The sequence below is a fragment of the Alligator sinensis genome, unplaced genomic scaffold (genome assembly GCF_000455745.1).
Source record: "Alligator sinensis unplaced genomic scaffold, ASM45574v1 scaffold686_1, whole genome shotgun sequence".
Classification (NCBI taxonomy): domain Eukaryota; kingdom Metazoa; phylum Chordata; order Crocodylia; family Alligatoridae; genus Alligator; species Alligator sinensis.
This window is the reverse complement of record NW_005842760.1, coordinates 498,576-508,402: the sequence shown is the minus strand read 5'-3', so window position 1 is coordinate 508,402 and position 9,827 is coordinate 498,576. Positions and strand designations below refer to the sequence as shown.

The 9,827-nt window shown below is 41.0% G+C and overlaps 1 protein-coding gene and 1 long non-coding RNA gene across 7 annotated transcripts in view; one reads left to right on the top strand and one right to left on the bottom strand.

Annotated features, from left to right (window-relative positions):
- Window positions 1–9,827, top strand: part of LOC112552087 — a 48,913-nt gene that overhangs the window by 7,227 nt on the left and 31,859 nt on the right. The window lies entirely within an intron of this gene.
- The window catches only part of MYBPC3 (myosin binding protein C, cardiac), a 119,374-nt gene continuing 111,482 nt past the window's right edge, over window positions 1,936–9,827 (bottom strand). For 4 of the 5 annotated variants that reach the window (XM_025216648.1, XM_025216650.1, XM_025216653.1 and 1 more), the window contains 5 exons: window positions 8,357–8,516; window positions 7,610–7,746; window positions 4,081–4,267; window positions 3,724–3,766; window positions 1,936–2,498 (listed from right to left, as the gene is read on the bottom strand). In XM_025216648.1, coding sequence (XP_025072433.1) covers window positions 3,756–3,766; window positions 4,081–4,267; window positions 7,610–7,746; window positions 8,357–8,516 — 495 coding nt within the window. In that variant the 3' untranslated portion in view covers window positions 1,936–2,498; window positions 3,724–3,755. Of the gene's footprint in view, window positions 2,499–2,536; window positions 3,201–3,723; window positions 3,767–4,080; window positions 4,268–7,609; window positions 7,747–8,356; window positions 8,517–9,827 lie in introns of those variants that run through there. The other variant, XM_025216649.1, reaches the window with a different exon arrangement.

The window sequence follows — 9,827 nt, the reverse complement described above, 5'->3', positions numbered from 1 at the left end:
GCTCTGTCCCAGCACCCAGGGCTTGGCTCTGCTTTAGAAATACAGCAAAGCCAAGCCCCAGGTGCTAGGGCAGAGGGTCCTGCTGTGTTAGTAGCAGCTTCTTCAGCATGAGCTTCTGCCAAGGGAAAGGGATAGTAATACTGCGCACAGGCAGCAAAGTTGGCTTGCAGGGCTTCTCCTGTCCATAGCCAGCAGCTAGCTAGCCCTGCCTATTCACCGTGTTGTCCTTTGTGCAGCATGTGCAGTAGTCTTTTCTCTTTCTCCCAGCAGAAGCTCCTGTTGCAGAAGCTGCTATTACTGTATTTTCTTGCTTAAGTATGAACCCCAATTTCTGGTGGCTGATTTTTTTGAAAAATGTGCATGTTGTGTAAGAGAAAGTACAGTACTTGATGAGCATTGCAAATGGCTCTGTCAGTGCTGTTGTATTTGGCAGTTTCAAGGCTGTTGCCTGCATGTTTTCAAGGGTCTAATACCAGTTTTGATTACAAGTGTTAGAAACTATGAACACCCAGAAAACTAGTTAATTCTGGAGCTGCTAATACCAGAGCACTGACAGCACTGTAAGCAATACTTCTCACTTACATGGTACTGTCAATATTGTGGCATTAGGTGTCCAGACACTGACTAGCTCTCCTCATTTTTGAGGTTTCTAATAATTACAAGCCTGGAAAATGAGGTGAGAGAATGGCCATGAAACTGATTAGCCCCTGTCATTTTTAAGTCTAATAGCAGCCTTTTGACAGCTGCTTCCTTTTCACTGTTTCTGATGCAGTTAAAGGGAGCACAATTAGCTAAAAAGTAGTCAGTTACTAAGCAATTAACCAGTACAGTACTTGATGAGCATTGCTAATGGCTTTGTCAGTGCTGTTGTATCTGGTAGTTTCAAGGCTGAAAGTAGACAGGCTAAAAAATGATATGCACTTAGTCAGTTTATACATTTAACTGATACACAGGTACCTGGAAGTGTTGTAATCAAGCAATATGCATTAATACTGTGTTATGCAGGTAAGTGAATTATGCACTTATCCTGTATGCATGTAAATGCAGTATGCTGTTGCTGATTTTATTTTTTTATTCTAATAGTATTTGCATACTGGAATTTCATGAGTATATAGCATAAGGACAAAGATTTCTTTGATGAAGACATCAAGTTGAATCACTTTGTGCCACTGTTAATCACACTTGCAGTAAGTGAACTACCCTCAGTGTAGTTTAAATACATTTAACAGCCAGGAATGTAATAGTGTTCTTTACTATTCTTTGCTTGTCTCCTTCTGGTCAGACCTGATGAAAATGTCTTGCATTTGAAAGCTTATCTAACTCTATTCCAACTATGCAGTTGGTCTAATAAAAGATATTACCCTAAGAAATCCTTGCCTCATGGAAAACTCCATCATCTTTAGGAATATAAGTTTTGTGTTCTCTTTTAGTCCTACATTAAAATAACGTGTGAAGGCCTACGATGTCTCCATAGCAATAATTATTCAAAGAGCCCTTCAGATATTAAGATATAATCTGTAAAACACAACTCTTTTCAGATTAAAAAGGTGCTATATAAACCTGTGGCATTGTAAGTCAGTCCCTTACTTTTCTGCAGATGTTGTCAACACAGATGCCATGGGTGATCACCTAATTCTGCTATATTGTTCAGGTAATAAGCTGTCTATGATACTGAACATACTTTTTATGTATACATATGGTGTTCGATATGTTAAAAAATTAAAAATAGAATTGGTTATAAAATAGGGGAAAATGTTGCAAGTACTTTCCCTTATATTTCCACTTACATATTCTGATATACTCCAGTGAATGGCAATACATTTTATAGCAGATAAATGCCCACATAAAAAAGGCATGTCTAGTTTTAGAAGAATGTTTGATTATTTATTCATCCCTCTGTTCTGCTGTGTAAATAAAATACAGCATAATCCAGCATTCATTGCACAGGTGTCTTTATTATGAAGGGGTATTCCACAGTGTAACATAATCTATCTGCTGTGTTAGAAATACTAAGCCATTAACAGTTGAATATCTCAGAGGGGAGAATTATGAGTGTTGTGTGTTACTTCAATTTCTTCATGTTGATTCTTTGAGAAATATCTTCTCTTGTTATGCCAACATACAAAAAGAGTAATGTTAAGCAAGGGACTTAGAACAATTACTGTAGGCTGAAAAGGGGTAGGAAGTGGTAAGCAGGAGACTTCCCAGGAGGAAGAGGGTTATATTTTATTTTTGTTTTTAATGGAAACTCAAAGAGTCAACTGAAAACATAACCTCTGGATACATATGTAAAACTAGTTTCCAAATGATGAAAAAATCTAAGGTGATACAAGGTAAAATAAGTTTTTTATGGAATTCATGACAAGCTTTGTCTTTTGAAATGTTATGTTTGCAAATAGCTTACTAACTCTATCTTTCAGTGGTCTGCCTAATACAAATACAAACTAACTCAAATTTAAATTTTTTTCATGAGGTCTGTGATTCAGCTGAAGACGCATCTAAAAACAAAAAGAGGTTTATGTTGTTGTGTTTTTCCAAATGAGAAGATTAGTGAATAGTTAACAGAGACAATGTTATACAAGTAAGCAAAGAGCAAGTATTCTCAAACTGTATTTTGGACAAGCAGGGATCTCTAGACACTTTAAAAATTAATACTTGTATGGACCCAGTAGAGCTGGCTATTGGAGTTTGAAAGAGGAAGGCAGTCTCTTGCATGTAGGCTTTGATATGATGAAAGTTGAAGCACCAGTATGAATAACCAGTTAAGATTTTACTATATTTTATGTTTCTGAGCAGTTGAGTGCCCTGTCAGAAATCTCAGAATTTTGAAAATAACTAATAAGCTGAAATGGATAGAATTTATTTTAGCATTAGGGAATTTCGGACTTCCTATCTAATTGTTTGTATCTAGAGCTTTTATCTACTGTTTAATGTTTCTGACCTAAAAGATGATCCATACTTATAAGGAAATATCTTTTCCCTTTCCTTGCATTTCTACATATGATCCTGAGGGCCAGTACTATTTAAATGGTTTTCTGGAAAGAGCAACATATACTGTGTAAGAATCTAAACCCAATACCTGCATCCCTCTTCCAAATACACACTCACTAAATGGCATTTAAAAATAAGCAAAGAATTATGTCTATCTAAGATTATCCTGTATTTGTTTCTTCCTTTTCAAGTTCCATTCTTCATACTCTCTGAGACAGAAAGAGGAGAGGTAGTTTGAGTGTCATGAACAGATATGTTTGATGATGTATTTTATTTAAAAAATGTCTAAAGAACATAACACACTTTTAGATATAAGAATGACACTTTTTTAATTGAAAGAAAATGATTTTATATTAAAGCATATGAATTATTGTCACATATTAGATTTGTGCTAATAAACGGCATACATGCCTCCCCACTCTCTTAGACAGAAAGCTTTGAGGAAATTTAAGAAGAAGCATTACCACGGGGCCATTTCATTATTCTGACAACTTCCCTCTCTCTCTTACAAATAGTTTACAATTTGTCTAAGCTCCTTGAGATTTAAATATAAGTCTATTTAAGGTACTCTGTAGCATCTAATTGAACTATCTTGAAAAATTAACTTGTAAGTAACCACTAAACTGTTGAATTAAATGAATAACTCGGCATGGATCACTGTCCAACTACTTGTTCATCATTCTTTTATCCAATGCTAACTCATTGTTTTAATCAAGGAAGCTCAATTCATACCTTTACTTGCTGTTGAACCAACCTGGTGAGTTTTACTGAGGTGCTGGAGGAAGTAAAAGAGGTAAAAGACAATGAGACAGTGGAGAAACTGGCATGAAAAAATAAAGACGTGAAACTAAAGCAAAATAAGAACAAAATGTAGGCACACATCTAGAACATTCACAACATGAGTGTAATGATAGCTGTACATCAGTTTGAAAAACATAATTTTACTTTTTTCTGTGCACTTATTAAATTGACTTAAAGTTCTGTCTTCAGCTATCAACTGTTTCTGCTTGAAGGGCAGCCACAGTTTTTAGTGAAATTTATCATCCATTTCTTTTAGAGGGAATTTTGTCTAAGAATTCATTTTCTTACCTCTGACATCCAGTCTGCACTCTATTTCAGCTTCACCACTGTCATTAACAGCTTTGCAGGTGTAACAGCCGCTATCAAATGGAGTGGGTTTCCGTATCTCCAGGGTCAACACTCCTTGTTTACTGAACATACGGTACTTGGCATCTCCGGAGAGATCTACTTTATTCTTGTACCAAAAGATCTTTGGCTGAAGGACACGAAAATTAGCACTTTTAAACAAAACTTATGAAATGAAAGATTTGTAGCTGTCTAATCTTAATTTAGGTACTGTGGATGTAGGTTTTCTGAAGGCCTTTAGGGCACTGACACAAGTGACATTTTGTTGTGTGATTGGCCTTCTGAAGTGCTCTACAGCTGTGCCCTTGCAGAAGTGCCTGGCTGCAGAGTTTTAAAAGGGCTCGATTCTGTGACATGAGGGTTCAGATGAAGGCACTTCAAAGTGGCACGCCTTTATTAACTTGTGTCAGCCCACATCAGGAGCAGGGATGAGCTGACACAGCCCAGATGTGCTCCTGGTGTTGTCTTTAGAATGGGAGGGGGGCGAAGGGAGCTGAGGGAGTTCCATCTGGAGTTTGCCCAGCCTGCACCCGAGGTGTCGGGGGGGTGGGGCTCCAATCCATGCATCCCACCCTCCACCACAGGCTGGGCAAATTGAAGACTGAGCTGTTTCTGCTCTCTATCCCCCCTCCCATTCTGAAGACATTGCTGGGCTGGGAGTGGGGAGGGACAGGTCTAGGGGAGAGCAGATGCAGACTTGCCACCACTCCAAACTGCAGCTTAATCCCTCAACCCGCCTGACCCAAAAGCAGACATCTGTTGAGTCTGGGGGATCATTGTAACTCATGGTACTTCCTTCAAGTGCCATGAGTTACAGTGGGGAGCTGTGTGTCTGTCAGTGCCCATAATCAATACCTGATGAAGAATGTCGTAGTTTGACAAGCTTTCGAATTCATCTCAACTACGCAATTGGTCCAGTAAAAGATATTACCCTAAGAAATCCCTGCCTCTCAAATATTCCTTGGGTGAGTTTTTTTTACATTTCCTCGTTGATATGTATGCTACAACAGAATGTCATATTGCTTGATCACACAATATACATCCAAAAACACAAAAAGTTAGATAGGTAAACTGTAGGCAATAAAAAAAAATGGAGCTCCATTTTACACCATTAAGTGAATAGCATGTTTCATTGAGCTTTCCTGTTCTGAAACACAGTTGTAATGAAGAGATGCAAGAGAGCAGAGGTGACATCACATTAAACAAATTTAATTTTTCAACTTTTGTACCTGGGTGTGTAAAATCTTAGGTGTCATGTTGTCTCAGTGGGTGTGTCTACATGAGATGCTTTACTGCTCAGTAGAGTCTACTGAGCAGTAAAACATCACCGTCTACTTGCGCACATGTTTACTGTGCAGTAAATTAGTCTATTGTGCAGTTAGTTTACTAGCTGTATTTACAGGTAGTATCTAACTGTGCAGTAGATACTGAGTGTGTCTACACGTGCACATTAACTGTGTAGTAACTGAAATTATTGCACAGTACGGGCACGCATCTACACATGCGTGCCCACACTGAGCAGTAAATATGGTGACTTACGCCAACTTGAGCATAAATTTGATACCTGCATCATGCAAGTAACAAATTTACGCCCAATTAGTTACTGTGTACTAATGCATATGTAGACACTGGCCTGTTCCTGCTTACTGTGCAGTAATTTATTATGTAGTAAATTGAAGCTGGCATAAATGCATGTGTAGACATGCCCACTGTACGATAACACTTGGAGTCATCATTGATGCCACAATGAACATGGGCCGACAGTGTGGGGACGCGGTCTGGAAGGCCAACCATACCTTGTCGTGCATTCACAGATGCATCTCAAGCAGGTCCAAGGAGGTGATCCTCCCCCTCTATGTGACACTGGTCAGGCCGCAGCTGGAGTACTGCATCCAGTTCTGGGCGCCGCACTTCAGGAGGGATGTGGCCAATATGGAGAGGGTCCAAAGGACCCGCATGATCAGGGGTCAGCAGGGCAGGCCCTATGAGGAGAGGCTGAGGGACCTGAACCTGTTCAGCCTCCAAAAGAGAAGGCTGAGAGGGGATCTAGTGGCAGTCTACAAACTAGTCAAGGGGGACCAGCAGGCATTGGGAGAGTCTCTGTTCCCCTGAGCAATCCCGGGAGTTACAAGAAACAATGATCACAAGCTAGCGGAGGGTAGTTTCAAACTAGACATTAGGAAGTGCTATTTCACTGTCAGGGCGGCTAGGATCTGGAACCAACTTCCAAAAGATGTGGTGCTGGCTTCTACCCTGGGGGGCTTCAAAAGGAGGCTGGACAAACATCTGGCCGGGGTCGTTTGACCCCAGTACTCTTTCCTGCTGTGGCAGGGGGTCGGACTAGGTGATCTCCTCAGGTCCTTTCCGACCCTACCAACTACGAAACTATGAAACTTGTGTAGATGCTGACTGAGAGCAGATATGCTCTTTGTTTTCAGTCAGTCTCATCAGCTGGGGGCCACAGGGGACAGGGAGCTCTCTGTCCCCAGTCGTGGCACTGCTTAGCTCTCCGGCTCCCCCCAGGAACTGGAAGCCAATCAGTGCCAGGAATGGGGAGCTCTCTGCCCCCTGTCTCAGCTCCTGGCATGGAGCTGGTAGCTTGGGAGGGCAATTGGGGGCTGGGAATCCTGCCTATCCCTTGCAGCAGCTCCGTGCTGCACACGGTGGCTGGGAATCCAGCCACACACAGCTGTTCTGGGGGACAGGAGAAGACTGGATTCCCAGCCCCCACCCACTCCCCCAAGCAGATAGCTCCGTGCCAAGCAGGGCAGCTGCCAGCAAGCCCTGTGCCCCCCTGCCTGGAAGGAGGCTCATTGGCAGCTGCCCCACACGGGAACAGCTCCCAATAACCCCCTGCTGGGCAGGGAAACCCTGCCCAGCATGGGGCTTGCTGGCAGCTGTGTGTATTGATGGGCACAATGCCAGAAGAGCTCTGCCTGCTTCAGGGGCAGCTCTCTCCTGGCTCTGTGCATGTCAGGTCTCCTCCCAGTGTGCATGGGGCCAGAAGACAGCTGCCACTGCAGCCAGCAGAGCTCTCTTGGCCCTGTGCCAACTAGGACTGGCCCCATGCCCCTTGCCAGCTTCAGGGTAGGACCAGGGGAGCCTGGAGTTCCCCAGGCTGCTGCAGGTGTACCAGGCTGCTCCCATTGGAAGCAAATCTGTTCCCAAGTGGGAGCACATATAGACATGCTCCCAGAAAGATTTACTTTGAATTTTACTGTGCAGTAAGCCTTCTACAAATTAATAGCACATGTAGATAAGTCCAGTAAAATGTATTTTTTTGATTGATGCTTGAGTTATACAAACACTATTTTTCCTGTGTGCCAAGGAAAAGTATAAACCAATGTCCTGTGCAATTTAGACCAGTAATAATAATATACAATTATACCAAGTTGATACAAATATTTTGGTATTTATAGCAGGTCTTTGGTTCATTATAAATCATATAAATGACAGCCAGTGTAATCTGTACCTTAGGAATTCCTCTGAGAGCACAGCTGAGTGTAGCATTGTAGCCTGCAATCACAGAGCGGTTTGCTAAGGGGTGAGTGAATTTGGGGGGTTCAGAGAAGTCATATTCTTTGTAACTGGGTGGTTTATAAATGGTGCCTGAAATTCAAACAAACAAAATAGTTTACTAAGGACTAATTCTTAAACCTTGCCTTGTTGAACACAATCTAATTGTAATTGTAATTTACCTGTGCAGTTTTAGGAAAGCAGTAAAGTTAAAACACTAATACTGCCAAATCTCCTAAATTAGTGTGTCTCATGTTTTATGTTTTTTGTAAAAGCTTCCACTACTGTAGCCATGCAACTGTGACTTCCAGCTTTCATTGAAAAAGGGGATTTGTAGTCCTTACGGTTGCATGCAAAAGCTTGAATGAATAAATTAAAATCCCTGAAAGCTAATATAGACCCTCAGACCCACTGTTTTTTATAATCATGACTTCTGAGGCCTGATTCACAATTTATGAAGATGTGTGGGTAGCAACAACACAGAACCATGCCACACTAATTGCACAGCAAGTCTCAAAGATTAAATGCTCTGTGTAAGTGTGAAGCGTTAAGTAACGAAAATATCTCTAAGATGGTGCCCAGTTATTCTGTTTTGCTTCCCTAAGTAGTGTATTTTTCATCTTGCGATCTGTGGTTTACCCACAAGAAACCCTTTTTTTAAGAATATGTTTTAAATGAGCTCTTTATTTTAAGAATATGTTACCTGTTTTTTGGATATAGGCAGGAGTTTTGGTGGTTGCAGCAGTTTCACTCAGTCCCCATGAATTTTCGCTGAAGACTCGGAAGTAGTACTCATTCCCCATTATTAAGTCAGACACTACACAGTTTATCCGTCGATAATGATCAAAAACAGTATACCATTCCTGGAATAAGTGTGTATGTTGTGAGAGAAAGTAAATGTTGAAAAATATTTAAAAGATAAGAGAGGATGCTAGTTTTGTTTTTGCAGACCTTCATAATTAGTGTAAGTGGAAAAGATAGGTTATCATTCAACAACAATTTTGGGGATGGTATGCAATTCCAGATAGAGAAAAAGCAGCACATTTGTTCTTTTCAGGGAGATAAAATGTCCAGCCTATTTTCTTACCTTCATCTTCAGGTTCTCATGAAAATTGTATGAGTATTTTCATAAAGTGGAAGTTTCTATCCCTTATGGTAATTACATAGAAAACCTTACACACTAAAATTAAGCTATTGCATATCTGTTTTCCTGTATCTACAAACCTTTTTAATACCAGGTTACCACAGGGGAAAACCAAATAATTCAAGTTAATTTTGACACCTTTGTCCAGAATAAAGGTAAAATATTGTGTCAATTGACAAAATGCCTGAAGGGGCTAAATCTATCAATGGTCTTGGTTGCTTAAGTACCAGTTTGTGGGCTTGAGCCCAACATGTTAGATGCCACCCAAAATCCTCAAAACCCTACTCTTTCACTGTCTAGTCTGATAGGTGCCTGTGTATGTGCTCATGCTCACTGGCAGAATCATCAAAGTCATGTCAATACATGCTTCTTGAAGACCTGGCTCAGATGTGGTACTGATGTGTAAAAAAGCGCTCTAACCTAAAGCGCTTTAGTCTAATACCACATCCATTGAGGATTAACTTAGAGTGGGATCCGCCATTTTTTATATGCTTTAAAGTGCTGCGAACTGCTGTTCTGTTATGACTTTAAAGCACCTTCTGTGTGCTTAACATGCATTAAATGTAATCTCTGTACCTAGCCCCAGTCACAGGCAAGCACTGATGGGATTCTCAAATCAGGTGATCCTCTATCTTGTCTGTAGGGCCTGATCCCAGTGGGTGTTGTCTGAACATGTCTGTGTGTTTAGGGTTTACACAATAAATAATTGGAGATGAGGCTTCCACTTCCCCCCACCACCCCAGCAGATTGGTGTGCTTGAGTGTCCCAGGACAGCCAATATACAAAGTGGAACAGTTGCAGCAGGAGAGACTGAGACCACCTCATCACAGAATGCTTGGTAGTGTAGGGGCCAGGGCATTCTCTTGGGATGTGGGAGTCCCTTTTCCAAATCAGAGAGTATTTCAAAACACATCTGTCAGGTGAGTGCCATGACTGCAATGCTTTTGGGCTTATGGTGTCATAACTTCAGTAGACAGTTCTCAGCTGAGAATTCTGAGCTGAATTGTATGGGTAGCCACTTTTTAGTGCT